General features: G+C 34.3%; 1 protein-coding gene across 1 annotated transcript; it reads right to left on the bottom strand.

The window, feature by feature from the left end:
- Positions 1-3,136: 3,136 nt before the first annotated feature.
- On the bottom strand, positions 3,137-9,500 carry LOC131157531 (BTB/POZ domain and ankyrin repeat-containing protein NPR1). The gene is made up of 4 exons (XM_058111758.1): positions 8,822-9,500; positions 7,008-7,755; positions 4,560-4,751; positions 3,137-3,606 (listed from the first exon to the last, which is right to left on the bottom strand). Exons 1-4 carry the CDS (start codon positions 9,341-9,343, stop codon positions 3,317-3,319), a joined length of 1,752 nt encoding a protein of 583 aa, XP_057967741.1. The 5' UTR covers positions 9,344-9,500; the 3' UTR covers positions 3,137-3,316.
- Between the last annotated feature and the right edge of the window lie 8,471 nt (positions 9,501-17,971).

Here is a 17,971-nt window from a genome sequence, read left to right as displayed (position 1 = left end):
CCTATAGAAGGGGTTGGTTCGGCTCTCTTTTAGCATCTTCTCAATTTGGTTTATTTTCTTAATCCTTTCTTCTAACTCAGTTGATCTTTGCTCGTTGACACCTACGCTATTCGCATCTTCCACCTTCTTAGTGAGGTTGGTTTTTTCCTCACTCTCTTTTGGTTTATCTGCTTTCTTGGTTGGATTGGAACTCACCTATTGTTGGTGGGTGACATGCCCTTCCAGACTCTTTTTCTATAAAAGTAGGTTGAACATATCCTCCATTTTCTTTTGGAATGCAAGAAATTCTTCCCTGGTTACTCCTAAAGGTTCTATGAGTGTGGAGTGAATGGACTGGGGGGACTATTTTCTAGCGACAGGGCCGAAGCTTGAGCCATAAGTGGTTGTCATTGAATGTCGAGGTCAAAAGCAAGATGAGTACCTCTGAGAAGCAAGTTTACACAGACTGCGCCAACTGTTACGAGATAAAATCGGCGGTGACTAGCAAGACTGCTCTCAAATCTCCGTTGACCTGAAAAGGACGAAAGCAAAAGGGCTTAGAGGACCTGGGGTGTACTCCCAGGGATCACTTCTATGCCTAAGTAAGAGGAAAGCTTCAAATAGGCTAAATGCAATAATAAGAGTGAGTTTTGAATGACTTACCTTGGCCTCTTCTCCGTGTCCCCTTTTATAGTGGTTGAAGTTGACCCAAGTGTGTGGCCATTTATTGGTTAGTGATGGCGTAGGCGCAATTCGCTCTGACCTTTAAGGAGCTGAGGACAGCTGTTAATGGCGCAGGCATGGATCTCGCTCGGGTGTGTAGGGGGTTGACTAATTCAGAGTAGCTACCTTTGAGTGATAATGGCCCTAATTACAGCTGCTCCATAATGCTCTTTTATGATGGATGGACTGCTTTAAGGCCGATATATTTGGAATGTATCACCTAGGTTGTTCAAGAAAATGGCCCAAGGTATAAACATCTTTTGCTGGTTTCCATTCTTTTGCATGCTTGAAACTTACTATAAATAATAATGGACATTTATGTTAGAGCTCAAGCAAAATGATATACTGAAAACTTCATATTACTTATGTGATTATATTTGTAGACAATGTCGTTTTTTTTTTTTTTTTTTTTAATATCAACATACCATTATTTAAGACTGATGTTTAATTCATCCTATTTAAATACTTATTATAACCATTTTAAATTTGTATACTTCAATGCTTCGTATTAGTTCCAAAATATTGAAATGAAACATCTACCAACGTTTTGTGATTGTGCACATTAATTGTAGAGTTTATTTGGGCATCTAGCATTACTAAAAATTTATATCGGTCTCATCAAAAATAAGGGTGACAAAACGGGTTGAAACTCGACGGATGATCCATTTATTAAACAGATTATGCGGGTTGGGTTTGATGACCCGTTTATTTGCCTATATATACACATTACACAGTGAAAATAATCCTAATTTCTATCCACTGCCCAGCATGCTGCATGTCATCTTCCAACAATCTAAGTTACGAAATCTGAAGCTCCATCTAGCCATCTCCCCCATTCAAAAGTAACTTGTGCAAAAGAAATTTTTACTTCTCCGCAAAGATCAAATTTTGTCAAAGATGTCCCAATTTTCTCAGTTGTCATTTTCTAGCCCTTACAAATATTCTGCCTTATTTTTCAAACATTTTCATTTACGAGAAATGCTAAGGCTCGACTCCAATTTAAAAAATCTATTGTATTTTCCTTTAAATCAATTGTTATGAAAATAAAAAATCATTCAACTATGATTAAAAATTTTTAAAACTAAAGGTTACTGACATATAAAAATAAAAATTTATTCATTAATTTATTGTACAATTTACCTCCTTTTCTATAATCAAAATATAATTTTGTTAATATTTTCTTTTTATTCATGCTGATCCATTAATATAGGAAAGGCAATAGTGCGACTGATTTTCTCGTTAGAGGAAAAGAAATGGGAAATAATGTCATTTACGAAGAACCTCTTTTATCACGTCCTCTAAAAGGTATCCTTTGGATGAATAGGTTAGATCTCACTTCCTTTCGTCATTAAGTTCATCCTCTCGATTTTTGTTTAGTTGATTTAGATTTTTTTATTTTAATTTATTTTATTATATTTATTTTTGATAAACCTGTTTAAATTTGTTTCTTATTTAACTTTATTTGGATTTGTAGTCCTGTTTTGGTTGATTGTTGATGTTATTTTTCAGAGACCTTTAATTTTTTTTATCTGTAATCTCTCATTACTTATCTTATAACCACGGTATTTTTCTGTCAAAAATGGGGATATATCAATAATAATTAAGAGGCGTCGCACTCCTTTACTTGAAAAAAAAAACACACACACACACAAGCCTTACCCATGATTTAGATAATTTTGGATGGTTCTAATCACTGTATCAGTCACTGTATCAGTTCTAAGTTATGATCTTGATTCAACCCTATTTTCACATTTGAAATTATGAGGTTGACTTTTTGAACAAGATGCAACATATAACAAGACCCCACCATATGATGATTCAGGACCATCCAAACATTTCAACTATATCCAAAATTTATTAGATTTGGTGAAGGAATACATGCCAAGATATTACTATCATCATTGAAAGAAGGGTTGAGCAGTTAATTTTGTACATTAATCGAATTAATTAAAATTTTCAATTAAACTTTTTATCATAAACAAACCAAACTGAATAAATAAATTAAAAACCAGCAAAACTATAGCAAATTAATTCAATTAATCAAATTTAACCAAACTGCTTCCCATGCTATCTTAACAATTCTATGTAAGGTTACGCAAACCAAACATTAACAAAGACTTCAATACTTGAAAAATTTATGACCGGCGATCTTAGGACATGTTCAAAAGCATAAATTTCAAGTCTTTGACTTAAATGTGTGAACTTAAATAGAACTCAATACAGTTTTCTACTACATTTTATTTAAATTCACACAAATTTAAATTTAAATTTAAAAACTACACGATCCCAAGCATTGATAGCATTTATGACCAACATCTTAGACAACATCTAATTATATGTATCATAAAACATAAATATACAGTGCGCACACACAAATTTGGTTGATTCGGTAACAACCGAATAATGCTCAGACTTAACTGAAAGAGAGAGAAAAGAAAACAATTGAATCATCCTCCTCTTATTAAAGAGATGAATCAAAATCATGTTACACACAATCTGGATTTATTACTAATTTCTTTTTAGACAATTGGCAGAAAAATGAAGACATATGACACAACAAGAGGAAGAACAACAGTTAGGTGTATCTCTACATCTATATTTATAGAACATTAATTTATCTTCTGCAGGTGAGTTTACCATTTGACCTTGCTGGCCCAGATGTTGACCTAGTCACACCAGATGTTGATGAAGAAGACGATGAGATGCCAGACTTATCGTACTCCTCTTTATCTTCATTGAATGCTTTGCCTAGAACTTCTTGGAGCTCCAAGTACCTTCTCTTCTTCAAGCGTCTTTCTTCTAGCGTGTCATTACCAAGGTAAGCTAGCTCTGATAAGTCATCCGCATCCATGATCTTATTGAGTACATTGGAACAACGAGGGAAAAAGCGCTTTCCAAGTTCCACTGCTCATGTGAAAAAACAGAACCAAGAATTTACACTATTATAGAACACATTTTGAATACATCCTAAGATTTTCTTGTCTTTCAAATTAATGATTTGGCAGTACAACACATGATTTCAGAGATTCTAACCATGCTCCCCCTTCAATGTGTGAATTTATAAGTCAAAAGCATTTTTGTATTATATTTTATCCAAATTCACATAAAATCAAATTTAAGCTCCAAATACCATGCACCCAAGCGCATGGTTCATGATTTTATATAAAAAGAAAAGCTCAGACAACTAAACATTAGGATTAACATGTTTTGAAGAACTTCAACCATCAACAATGGTTCATGATTTTACATAAAAAGAAAAGCTCAGACAACTAAACATTAGGATTGACATGTTTTGAAGAACTTCAACCATCAACAACCCTTTCATATTTGGGAAGCAATTTGTCAGAATATCTACATTATGACTGAGATCGTACCTATTTCATCATTTTCAAAATTTTAAATTCAACGTGTGAAGTCTTTTTGTATATTATAATATTGTAATGTAAATCAGGTCACCATACATGTCCAGCAAGAGAATGACAGATCAAATCAGTAATATGGTGTTCAAGACATGGAACACTACCTAGGCATTGCCTCAGGGGAATCATGTTTCCAGGAAACCCCTATGCCCAAGAATAGGACACCATTCCTATGAGAATCTGGATTACCAAAGAATAAATAGGAATATTTTGCAGGAATCCTCGAAATTAAGATTCTAGGGATGAACCAAACATGGACATCAAGGATTCTCCTTTCACATTCCCAGAAACCTCAAGATTCCTTGAACCAAATGACTAATAGTATCTATACAAGAAAGCAAATATTAATGTGTGGTTTAGATCATCTTTCATGCATGAATGGTGAAAAAAGACAAGATTTTAATCACGCTCTTGAGCAAACACACATTGCATCTTTACCTGTTTTGGAGAGCGCTCTCATCCTGCTTAGATGCTCCTCTTTAATTATGAAAGGAGCCTCGTTCAAGTCCACTGACTGGGCACCATTTTTAGACCTAATATCTGCTAAAGAAAACTCAGAAGTGCCATCCACTTGAGCAATCTCCATTGCGACTTTTGCTTCCATGGGGAATAGAAGTTTTGCTAGCCCAACTGCCAAGTATCAAAGAAGTAATAATCATCATAAGCTGTTACAAACAATAGAAAACAAAACACCTTAACATAACCATTTGAATGGGATGCTTCAAGGGGATTGAACGATATTGTATAATTCTAATTTCTTCTAAAAGCATTCATGTTCTTTTGATGCCGTGATAGAAATAATTGGATCAATTACTCCAAGACTCCTAGTGGCACCAGTCAATTATTCTCCTAAATATTTTCTCATTGTGGTCCGCCCCTTCCCCGGACCCTGCATATGCAGGAGCTTTGTGCACCAGGCTGTCCTTTTTTCTTTTTTTATCTTTTATTTTTTTTTGGGGTTCAATTGGGAAACTCACTCAGCCTGGAGTATGCAACCAGGGGGTAGCCCATTCACGATCTCAAACCCCTCCACACCCCTTCAGTTGATTTAAACCTGGGACCTCCATGTTCAAACCATTGGGCTGTCTTCTAGGGGATGGCAATTCTCATCAATCGAATGAAGAACAACAACAACAGACTCACTACAAGATATAATAATTCAAAATAAGCAAGGGTTTCAAAATTTTACTAATTTGGATATGGCTGCTTAGAGCAGCCATTCTACGTCCTTCAAGATGCATGAAAAATTGAAGATTTAAAAAAATAGAAAAGAACCATTCAATCTACACTCTAATCCTAGTCTTTAGTCAGTTTTACAAAGAAGGAAAGGATGTACAATAGGCACTAAGGGAAGGTGAGAAAAGGCTTGCTGTAGGGAAAAAGAAGCACGGCACATTCAGATAATAAAAACAGAGCCACAAATACTCTATTTTAAACAAAGGAGCATATGTTCTATTTGAGCTTACTTTGCGGAAGTACTAATGCAGCATATCTATCACCAGTCAAAAGTGGCACATGGACAAAATTACCAGCCTTTTGGTGTAAAATGACATATGTTTGTCCCCTTTGTCAATTGAAACTACAGCTTACTAAAACAAACAACAAACGAGAGAGAGAGAGAGAGAGAGAGAGAGAGAGAGATAACCAACAGACATTTCATTGAGGCGCTCATGTCAGGTGCCTCTAGACTATGCTCAAAACTTTTTTGCAAACAATCACCTCACCCTGTGTGCAGGCCCTCACCTTAACTGCATTAAATATCTCCAAACATTTTCATCTCTTATCACATATTTTATCCAAGAAATAAACAGGTTCTAAGAAAAAGAAGAGAGTATGAAGTAAAAGTTTAGTCCTTTCATTGGGATAAATATATACTGAAGAAGTTGATCAAAATGAAATAAGCCTACAGAAGTGCTTTTCATCTGTCCCTTATGGTACTTGTTTACTATGGATCCCTTGTCACTATTTAGCCTTGGATGGAAATTACCAGCTGATTGCAGCTCCATTCGTGTACAGTCAGACTTGCTGACAGTGCCTCATGATGCAATAGGGGGCCTAAGCACGACAGGGTTCTCACTCTTTCTGGTGCCCCCATCCAAGGGACTTGGGCTCAACACATAGTGCACACCATGGTTAGTTGTAAAAAGTGGTTTGTCCTATAGATGGTAAAATCTGAATAACAATCAAGACCAAAGGACTCTTACAAAGGCTTATCACATTGGAGGACACACTTCAACAACAGCTAGCACATCACATAGCAAGATGTAGACGAGCAATAGCAACTTTCGACTCCCATGACCAGAAGACAAGTTGTATTTTTTATCTTATGAAAATTCAAATTTTTTCTTTCTTATTTTTTTTTCTGTTTTTGTTTTTGTTTTTTTCTTTTTTTGGGAAGCTAAAAAATGTTATCCATTTTGTACAGCCAGTTGAATTATTTCATGGTAATTTGTAGTTGAATGCAAGGACATCCATGCCAAAGCAGAATATACTATCAGTTTTTTATTTTTTTTGTTATATAATTTGTAAATTTCTGTAAATTGTTACTAGACGATTATCTTTGGATGTCAGGAACAGATTAGTTGGAACTGCAGCTGTTGTAATTTATTTCAGTTATAAAATATATTCGAATTGTCAGTGAACTCAAGGAAATGAAATAAAATGGCAGTCTTATTACAATAATTTCAAAAGAATTTGTGCAAAATTAGAATCTCAAAAACTATTAAATGGAAGCCTACAAGGATGCGCAAACAAATCAAAGAAGTGATCAAAATGTATGACAAACTAATGAGAGTCATCAAATATTGGCTGTAATTTGTATGACAACAAAAGGACTGCATGTATTCAAAATAAAGGAAAAGAACTTCAATCAGAAATGGAATTCACCTCTATTCTCAAGGTACAACAACTTCATACGCAGATCGTCACCAGCCATTGCAAGAGAAACAGGTGCTTCTCCAGGTAATGGATCTCTTCTTTCTGCCTGCTCCAGTATCTCTATACACAACCGATCCTTGGGAGTAGGTTTTCCATCTTCAGGGGATTTATAGTAATCAACAGCCCTGGTGACTCTTTTTGAGATCTGAAGGGCCTTCCTACCATCTAATGTAAGATCAGACGCTCTGGCTCCCTTTGTCAGAAGGGATACTATAATATTAGGCTCTTTCCTCATTGCAGCAATGTGCAGCACTGTGTAGCCTCTAGAATTTCTATGGTTAACATCAGCTAGTCCAAGATCAAGAAGCTCTGTTGTGGTCTTTGCATCACAATATGCCACAGCATAGTGGAGTGCACATGCCTCATCCAAAGTAGCATGCGCCTCTTTCAATAGCATTCTAACTAACTCAACATCATCTGAATCCAAAGCCCTGTGTATTCTCCTCACATGTTTATCAGGAAAAATGCTGTTTCCAGGTCCATCTAAACCAAGTTCCAAACGTGAATCCATGATTTGTTTTACAATATGAGAAGGTAAGGCTTTTGCAATAGTTATGGAATCAATATCAGATTTGATAATTATCTCAATAGACCTTGTCAGCAATCTCTCGCAAGCTTTATCACACATATTTGCAACAGATAAAATCACCAAAATATCATCCATAGAAACCTTGTCAAGTATGTCAAGTAGGTGCCTCTGCAATCAAACACATCCAACAACGTATTTAGAACTAAGCTAGCAGCCAAATGTCAAATGAAACAGCAATAGCCCAATCAATCCTAAAGAAAAGAACAGAAATATATTTCTCCTGGCCTAAGTTTGGTTCCATATTCCCTAGAGTCAATTCCCTAGCGTCAAAATGTCATCCCTAGCAACCTTGTCAAGAAAATCAGTAGGTGTCTCAGCAATCAAACACAACATGCAATAAAGTTTTCAGAATTAAGCTAACAGCAAAATGCCAGATGAAACAGCAGTTAGTCCAACTGGCCCTAACAGAAAAGAGCTTGAAGTAACGTTTAAATATCTGAAGTAGAGAACATTTATGCCCAGAAATTCAGCAACATTACAACTCAGAAAAGTTAATATACTTGCACATGAAATTAATTGTACTTGTTGGGGAGGGCTTCTAGAGTCAATGTCAGTGGTAAGATTGCTGGTGGCATTTTATCTTTCTTTAGATTTTTCCCCCAGTTTATCCTTTGGCATTACACACTGCCAGTGATGGCACACAGTGGAAAGCTTGAAGGTTTCGTGGCAGTGTATGTTGATAAGATGTCTTTGGTGGCTGCTTCCTAGCACAGAAGCATTAAAGAGAATCTTCTTCTGTTAAATCCATTTTCTTGATTTACTTCAACAGGTTATATCCATTTAAATTCGAAGGGAAGAAAAATCCTACATGAAGCCTTCATAAAAATTTCAGAATCTAAACTGAGCAGCAATTGAATTCCTTGAAAATGCTAAGCTAAATAAGTTATCCTTTCATTATCCAGGTTTCTCTAACATGAACACGTGTGCGTGTATTAGCAATGAATTTTCCGAGAAAATTCTGGGACATCAGAACATTAAGGCTTCAACAGTGTATCCTCTGCATAAGATGCATGAGAAATTCCTGAAAATGAATATTGCTCATCCGAGAGTTTAATTTATATGACATAAAAATTGAAAGCGTATAAAAGCAAGTATTACCACATATAGAATGAAGAAAATAAAGCCTCAATCTAAACTTATCGAATATTGAAATCACACAGGGCTTTGCCAGTACCTGATAAAGAGCGACCAATTCAGACACCTGAAACAGGAACGAGGCATAGAGCACTTCCACCAAGAACTCCACCGCGGGTTGACACGCAACGTGCACGCAGTCCTCGTCGACGCAGACGCAAACGCCTCTCGGCAACGGCCTCACCTTTCCACTATACAAATAAATCAAAACAGCCACAAGCGAATCGAACCCGATGTCGAAGTCACTCGCCAGTTCCTTCAATTTGAGCTCCACAGGAGCTCCTCCCCCGGAGAATACAGCCCTGAAGAAAGGACTTCTCGCCACGAGGATGCATCGGTGGACGTGGACTTTCCGGCCACCGGCAACGACGATCTTCGCGTCGGAGAAGAGGCCGGAGTCCGGCGACTCGAAGACAGACTCGAGGCTGTCAGAGAGTCGCCGTAGGGCTGCGATGTCGGGCGCGCAGACTTCTTGCGAGAGGGTTTCGGTGGGGGTCAAGCAGCATATGCTGCTGCTTCCGCTGAAATCGTTAGAATCAGAGAAAGTAGCTCGGCTCTCCATTGATCACGAATTGGGCAGAAGAGACGACGCCATGAATTTGCAGAGAAGAAAGTAGGGCATGTAAGCGGTCAGAAGTAACAAGGAAGTAAGACGAAGCTGTAGAGAGAGAGAGAGACAGGGAAGGCGACAAGTGAAGCCAAGTGGAAGGAGAAGTCATGTGATGCATCCGGTTGTAAAAACCATGAAATAGTCCCTGAGTTATCCGCCGCACATCAGGATGATGTGTCATTGATCGCGGACAAGAAATCAGAATGGCGACAACTAGGATTTAGGAGGGAAGATTGGAAGTGGAGTAGAGACCGTGGAGTTATATTAAACGGTCACTTAAAATCAAATTAAAGCTGCGTCGTTTAATTAAATGATTGATAGAGTTCAGCTTTTTAATGTTCCATCTTCTATTTATTAATTAAATTTGAAATAAATCAAAAAAACTTGAGTTTTGTAATTAGTAATGATAGAAGACAAAAAATGTTAGTTAATATATGTACAAAAACAAGCTTATGTATTTATTTCACTAATTAAATTGTAAGCTTGTCAAAAAAACTACTATTTGACTTTTAAATAATCAACTTGCACTCGGTAAAATGAGTTAACTCACAAGTTTTGATATATTGAATATTATGTAATTCAAACTCGCCTCATTTAGTTTTTAATCCTAAAATTTAAACTTAAGTTTGTTCCTTTTATTTTAATAATAAATTTTAAGAGTCACTTAAAAGTCAAATACGGAGCAGTTTATAGATCATTCAAATGCTTTTACACTCTTATAGCATTCATTGTTTTTTTTTATTATTATTATATAGGAACTAAAGACACCAACGAACCATTCTTAAATACCAAGATATTATCTCAAATGGAAAGTCTTAACTCTCAAGACTCAACCCTAGTCATTTAATTAGGAGAGGCTTGAGTTTATCTACTAAAATATATGATTTGATTTTAAAAGTGAATATATTTATTAATTTATCATAATTATAAATTTTTAATAGTTTTGATACAATTAATATATTTTGATTTATATAGTATTAACATATATTAATTTAATGAAAATATTTATCCATAAATTTCACATATTAAATATATAAAATGTATAAATTATTTAAATTAAATAAATATCTAATATATTTTAAATTTAACTTTATTGATAACTAATAATAGAATTTAATAGTAATATTGTCATATTACTATATATATAAATAGTTCTTAAAAAAATTATATAAATAAATTTATAGATAAATATACTTTTTAAATAATGAAATTATAAAATTCTAATACAATTCATATGTTTTCAATCAAAACAATGATTTACTATTTTAACTAAATTTATATATTTTATAATAAATTATATAATTACATTTTATAGATAAATATACTCATTAAATTATGAGAACTATAAATTATATTCTAGTAATTGTATTGTAATTCATATATTTTTAATCAAAGCAAATTGCACTTAATTGTTATATTTTAAATTAATTAGTTAATTATTTGTTTATATGCATGTACTTGACTACAATAATTTATTTAAGGATGAAATATTCATAAGTTATTTAAATGTTGACTATTTATTATAAATGTAATTAGTTAAACACTATTGATAATACTAAAAATTATTTATGTTCTAACACAATCAAAGTATGCCTTTGACCTTTGAAACTTATCAGAATTTATTATTAGCATGTACTAAATTTAATATTTTTTAATTTAGAATTTGTTAACAAATAGTTCTAAACCATCTTTGAAACCACCACATAGAATACACCCGAAGCATTACTTTTTATTATAAATAAAATATTTAAAAAAAAAAAATTGACCGCACTTATACCATATATATATATAAGAAATAAGTTTCTATAAAAGTCAAAATGCTAACAAAAATGTATTTTATAAATCTAATATTTTTCTCCTGATTAGTTAAGGATGGGAAATCTATGACATATCTTCATCAATCAGGCAATTAAAGTAGTAATGGGTTTTTTTTCTCTTTGTGATTTCAAATAGACGATTCTAGATAGTTATAATAAAAGCTCCTTCGTACAATATTTTCTAAGACGACTCTTAACCTTATCTTGCAGGTTCAAATTTTTCATGTGTTTAATACCATAATATTCTTGACATTTTGTTAACATGATTATATGTCTATTTAATGTGTTTTACTCTGCGATTCACAAAATTATTTTAAAAAGATAGATATTTAATTAGAATAATTAGGGTAATTCATTTACTCATACAAAGAAGAATGATCATTAAGAATTATATGAAGGCACAACTCCTTAAAAATTTAGAGTTTTCTACACAAAACAAATTTAATATGAAAAACTCATTTAATAAATAGAGGCACTCCTAGGGTTTCCTATATATAAGATTAATTATGAAAACTCATATAATAAATAATTGGAGACTTGGTTCATCCCCTCAATAGCCTCCCTTAAACCAAAGTTCTTCAAAACTGATTATACCCATCAATTCTTTAAGATTCATAAAGGTATTCAATTTGAATGATTTTGTAAAATATATGCAACTTGATCTTTGGACAAGTAAAATTCAATTATAATTTATTTTTCTTGCACTAAGTCCTGAATGTAGTAATATTTGATGCCGATATGCTTACTTCTAGCATAAGAAATTGGATTCTTTGTCAAAGTAATAGCATACCTATTATTATAAAAATCTTTGTACGATTATCTTATTAATGTTTTAATATACCAAGTATCTCATGCCACCAAACTGTTTTAGTAGAACTACTAGTAGCCGCAATATGTCTTGACTCGTATAAAGAGTAACTACGTACTATTTTTTATACAACCGCCTAAAAATTTTGGAACCACGATGAAAATCATAATTTGAAATACTTTTTCAAGTTTTAATTGTCTTTAGCCCAATCACTATTTCTATAAACCAACAAACCCCCACTTTGTGAATACATGTGTTGATTTTTTGAATTCGATTCTTATTTTAATGCTGACAAAGCACATTTATCTCATGTGTGCATTTAGTATTTGAATAAGTCTATATCTTCACATGCACATGTGGTGAAGGGAAAATGGAAGCCAGAAGGAACTTAAAGTCTATACACATGGCGTATTCCAAAAAAAAGTGAAGAGCAAAAAGAAGAAGAGACATATGTTTCTTATTTATAATGTATTTAATTTTTATATTTGGTCTGTAATAATGCATATCCTTCATGATATGATGCTGAGCTCAGAATGACCATAGATTGATCTCAGGGTCTGACCTTTCTTTAATGAGAGATTTATATCCTAAGGCTTAGTCCATGGAGTGAAGGCAACGCCCCTGGGAAAATTTTTTGGGTCCGTTTTGTAGCTCGTTCAGAACCCTGTCCGCAGCATATAAAATCATTATTTTTGGGTGATTAGAGTTAGGCGGTCACACTTCGCGAGAGAGCAAGAGGGAGAGCATTGTACCACCACACTCTCTGTATTTTTTTCCTGATAATAGTGATATCCCTGTAACTCTATGGACGTAGGCAAAATTGCCAAACCACGTAAATATTGTCTTGTGCGTGTGATTGATTTTTCTTTGGCGTGTATTCTTTCTCTATTTTTGTTTCTCACAGGTTTCGGGAATTTGTTCTTAATTCCCAACACCTAATACAGGTAAGAAAAACCTTTTCCATAAAAACTAAAAATCATACAAAAAGGTTTAAATCAGTTAGGGTCAAAAATAGGGCTAAAATTACATTTTGAACTAGGCCCGTTCAACCGACCCCTTCATGTTTAAATTGTCTCAATTGACCATCCATGCCCTAAGGGCAAAATTGTAATTTTTTCAAGCTCGCCCGACCGGCCCCAAAATGAACTAAAATTTCTAGTTGACCGACTCTCTAATTTTGGTTGTTTAGGAAGCCTCGCACCGGCCACCTTAGAACAAAACAGCACCGGTCGACCGTTACTGTTCACTCGACCGACCAGTAATTGAGGCCCGCCGACCGAACTAACAAAGGTTGGAGAATCGCTTTTGGCTAGCCAACCAACGCCTTCCACAGCTAACTGAACACGTTTTAAAATTTGAATTTCCTGTGTGAGGTCAGCCGATCGGCGCTAGTACCGGTCGACCAAACCTCTTAGGTTTCGCTTATTTTCCAATGCTAATGACGTTTAATTTTTTAATTAAATAATTTTAAAAATACCAAGCGTGTCCCCAACGGTCAAATTTTTTAGAAATCTATATATACCCCCTTCATATCTTTGATTAGTAACTTTGATTATTTTCAAAATCCTCTCAATTGTTTTTTTTTTTTTATCAAAGTCCTTTTTTTTTATCAAAGTCCCCCCACATTCACTTTTATTTCAAAAATCTTTTTGGGGTAAAATTTTATACTGTCCTTCTCTCTTTATTTTTCCCTTGAGAAATATTTTTGAAGAGAGCATTTTATTTTTGGGCATTCATTTTTATTCAAAGCATAATACTCATCCATTCTTTATTTTTGAAAATCAATTTTTGAGAGTTGCTTATAGTTTTTCCCACACCTTTTTCTTGATAAATATTTTTTTTGGAAAAACCATCTTCTTGCTTGTGAATCTTTTGCACTTCCATTGCAAGATTCATAAGCTAATCTTGCTTTATTGCACAAATCCCTTTTTGAGCTAAAACTCTAAAATCTATTATATTTTATTTTGAAAATATTTTTGAAGATTTCATTTGAAGATTTGAAGATCATTGAGGTACTTATTACATACTTCATTTTTAATCAAAGATCATATGTTTTTATTTGTGCAAAAACTCTTTGGAAGCAAACCCTAGGTTCTCCTATTATTCTTTGAAAAATATTTTTGGGAGAAAATTTTATTAGGGTTTAAATATTTGAAGCATTTATTATATACATCATATTTCAAAGATTGAAAATAATACTTTGAGAAAAACAACCTTACTCTCTTGAGCATACTTTCCTATCATACGAGAGTGCATTTTAGAACTTTCAATGTGTACATCTCTGCTTATTTTCAGAAGCATTCATTATGTACAAAAATGTTACTTGTACCAATTTGGTTCAGTTCGGTAAATTGAGCTTGAGAGTGTCTGCCTCGCAAAGAGACCAGTTTGGCTCAACCTGGGTAATTGAATTAGGAGGTACACCTTCCTGTCAAAGGGTGTACCACTTGGTTCCGCCCGAAAAGTGAACCGAGGTGTCTCTGCCTTGCAAGGAGAACCGGTTGTAGCTCAGTCCTGTAATTGAGTTGGGGAGATTCCGTCCCACAAGGAGAATTGGTTGTGGCTTAACCCTATAATTTGAGCTGGGGAGTCTCCACCCCATAAGGAGATTGTAAACAGCATCGCTCCACCTGGTTAAAGTGAGCAGATAGTGGACACCTTGAGCTGCTAGCTTAAGGCGGGGACGTAAGCAGGAATGGCCGAACCCGAAAAAAATTTTCTCTCTCTCTCTCTCATTTAAATTCGCGCTCTTTAATTTACACACTTGTATGCTTGTTCATGTATCGTTGTCATTATTATTGCATACATGTCTTTAATTAAAATGAGATATGCTTCACATGTATGTTTACATTTAGCGGCTAATCATTTCACATACATGCTTTAAATCTTAAATGGGATATGATGAGATGCTTCTATGCAAATATTTAAATTGTAGAGAATGCCATATTTTTTTTTTAAATATTTGCTGACTTAATTAATTGAGGGAATTGAGACTGCTTAGAAATACCCTAGGATGCGAAATATTATTTGTGATTTGAATTTAACCTAGGAAGTTTTTAAATACCCAATTCACCCCCCTCCTTTTGGGATTACACCATTCCTTACAACATGAGTAAAAAATTTTGTGAGATTGCTTACCTTTATGTATCATAAAATATGCTTGGTCACCTGCATACATGACTGACATAGAACTTTCTTGAATTTGATAATAAGACCAACTCCAGAAATGATATTAGATCTAGTGAAAGTTAAATATCACAAACAGCTTACTAACCTTTTGAGTTTAGCAGCATCAAATAAACTACTAGGACTGTCCTTCACAAGTTTGAATATGTTTTCAATGAGATTCAAAATCGATTTATAGGATTCCATTGAAATATTTTCAAAATATCATGTGAAATTTTCATATATATGTTAGGTGTCCCTGCACATAGCATTAAGAGGAGGGGCAATTTTATAAACAAAAATATTTAAATATATAGACAGAAGGAACTAGGGTTGTGTGTATATGTGGATATGCTATAAATTAAAATAAAATAAGAAAAAGAGAGCATATGGCAACTTGACGAAAAAGAAGATGTGGGGAAGAAGAAACTCACTTGGGCATTTGGTTAGAAAGCCAAACAAACTCCGATTGACTTGAAGTTTTACATGTGCTATTATAATGACAAAAGCTTCGACTTGATCAACTTTGATCGTGGTATTCTTTTTCAGATTTTGTCTTTTGGTGAGACAGTCTTTTATTGATCTCTAGTTCTTATTGGTGTGAGATTGACTCTCGAGTAAGACTATTTATGATTTGTTGCAAGTGTTGTTGTTATTGAGAGCTTTTGAAGAGCTTATGGACCATTGAATTTTTCTCTTATATAGTGGATTTGGCCCGAACTAGGGGTCCCATGATTTTTCTCCAAGTTGGAGTTTTTCATGTAAATTCTTAATGTATTGGAGTGGACAATAGGGGAGAACACATAGGACTTTTTGAGGCACAATGTAAGGAACATAGCATCAAGCTTCAAAAGAGTGTTCCTAAGACACCTCAACATAATGGAGTTGCAGAGAGGATCAATAGGACCATTACTAATAGAATTAGATGTATGCTTTCTCATGCAAAGATGGCTAAGCCATTTTAAGGTGAATCTATGCGTACTATAGTGGATTTGATTAATCTTATCCATTGATTCCTCCACAGGGAGATGTACCAAAAAAAAGTATGGATAAGGAAGGATATCTCTTATGATTATCTCAGATTTTTTGGTTGTAGGGCTTTTGTTCAAATTTCCAAAAATGAAAGATCCAAGTTAGACAACAAGTCAAGATAGTGTATCTTCATGGGTTATGGTCTTGAAGAGCTTGGTTATAGGTTGTGGGATCTTGTTGATAAGAAGCTAATTAGAAGCAAGAATATTGTGTTCCTTGAAGTCCAAACCTTTGAAGACTTTGACAAAAAAGCAGAGAAGCCAAAATATACTTCGATAAAGCTTATTATTCCTATTCTAGAGACCCATATCATGGTGAATGATGATTATGGGGGAGATAGGCAAGTAGATGGGGAAATTAGTGTTGATGAGCCATTATTAAATGAGAAATTCATTGAAAACCAAATTGAGCCATTATTGAATAAGAAAGTTATAGAAAACCATATTAGGCAGCCTATCCTAGAACCACTAACATCACCTCCACTTAGAATATCCATTAGAGAACATCATTATAATCCAAAGTATTACTTTAGGGATGAAAGTCGAGGTGTGATCCCAAGAGAGGCGTGAATTGGGTATTTTAAAATTTTATGTACAAACTTAATCAATTTTTAATCTGATTTTCACAAGTGATCTTAACTTCTCAAAAATAGCAGTATTTTCAACAAAAAATTGTATTAATATAAATATGCTTAACTACAACATATTTCAATTAATAAAAAATATGCTTAACTACAACAAAGTTGTTACAATGATTCCAACAATTAATCCAATCAACACAGTGAAAGTAAAAGTATTCACAACATTCACAGAAGATATATATTAAAAATAAATATGCTCAAAAATATGAAAGAGTTAGGGAAGAGAGTGACACCATATTTTTACAAGGTTCAGCAATCGTGCCTACATCCTTGCCTCAAGTAACCCCCTTTGAGGATTTCACTATCCCTCTTTGAGTAGGCATAGAAGCCTCTCTCTTTTAGTGGGTGGAGAAGCCTTTTACAAACCCTCCTTTAATAGGCGGAGTTTCCTCTCTCCTTTACTTCAGTGGAGGTACCTCTCTTCTTTACTTAGGTGGAGTAGCCTCACTCCTTCACCAAGCAGAGTCGCCTTTCTCCTTCAATAGGTGGAGAAACCTCTTAAGCGAAAATTCCCTTTCTCTTGTACAATGAAATAATCAAACAAGAGTTTGTACAATATTAACTCTTTGAAAAAAGTAGATACGTACATAATAAAAACTCTAATACACTCTCAAAAGAAGATTGCAACAAAGCTCAAAAAGTTTTGCTGACGTTTTTTGGTTTTTGAAAAGCAATAAACTTGAAAATATGAACACAGAAAAGGTTTTAGCAAGAACAACACTGATTACAGTTGATATTCAATAATCTGTGTAATCTCTTGTCTGAAACACACTTAAGGTTAGCTATTTATATCATCTTTTGAATTATAGTCATTGTGCGTGTTTTAATGACTTAATATTTGAAAATCTCAAAGATTTTCTTCCATTGCGAAACTTATCACAGCGCTTCAGTCAACTGAACTTAATGTTCAGTCGCCCCAACCAATTTAATTAGGAATTTCCCAAGTGGCAGTAGCCATTCAGTCAACTAAACTTTAAGTTCGGTCACCCGAAGCCATTCGGTCCACTGAACCCTGAGGTTCGGTCTCCCAAACCAATTGTGTCTGGAACTCAACATTGGTAGTAGCCAGTCGTTAGACTGAACCTTATGTTCGGTTGCCCGAACTTTCTAATCCCATA

This window comes from Malania oleifera, chromosome 6 (assembly GCF_029873635.1).
Source record: "Malania oleifera isolate guangnan ecotype guangnan chromosome 6, ASM2987363v1, whole genome shotgun sequence".
Taxonomy (NCBI): Eukaryota; Viridiplantae; Streptophyta; class Magnoliopsida; order Santalales; family Ximeniaceae; genus Malania; species Malania oleifera.
Note: the sequence above shows the minus strand (reverse complement) of the source record. Positions and strands in the feature narration are given on the sequence as shown.

What these genes read in the sequence shown, in the direction of transcription:
- LOC131157531 (XM_058111758.1), bottom strand. Translation starts at nt 9,343, where the DNA reads ATGGAGAGCCGAGCTACTTTCTCTGATTCTAACGATTTCAGCGGAAGC. An exon ending in AATTGGTCGCTCTTTATCAG is followed by an intron (nt 7,756 to 8,821) that starts GTACTGGCAAAG and finishes GTTTGATTGCAG; the next exon opens with AGGCACCTACTTGACATACT. An exon ending in GTTGTACCTTGAGAATAGAG is followed by an intron (nt 4,752 to 7,007) that starts GTGAATTCCATT and finishes GATACTTGGCAG; the next exon opens with TTGGGCTAGCAAAACTTCTA.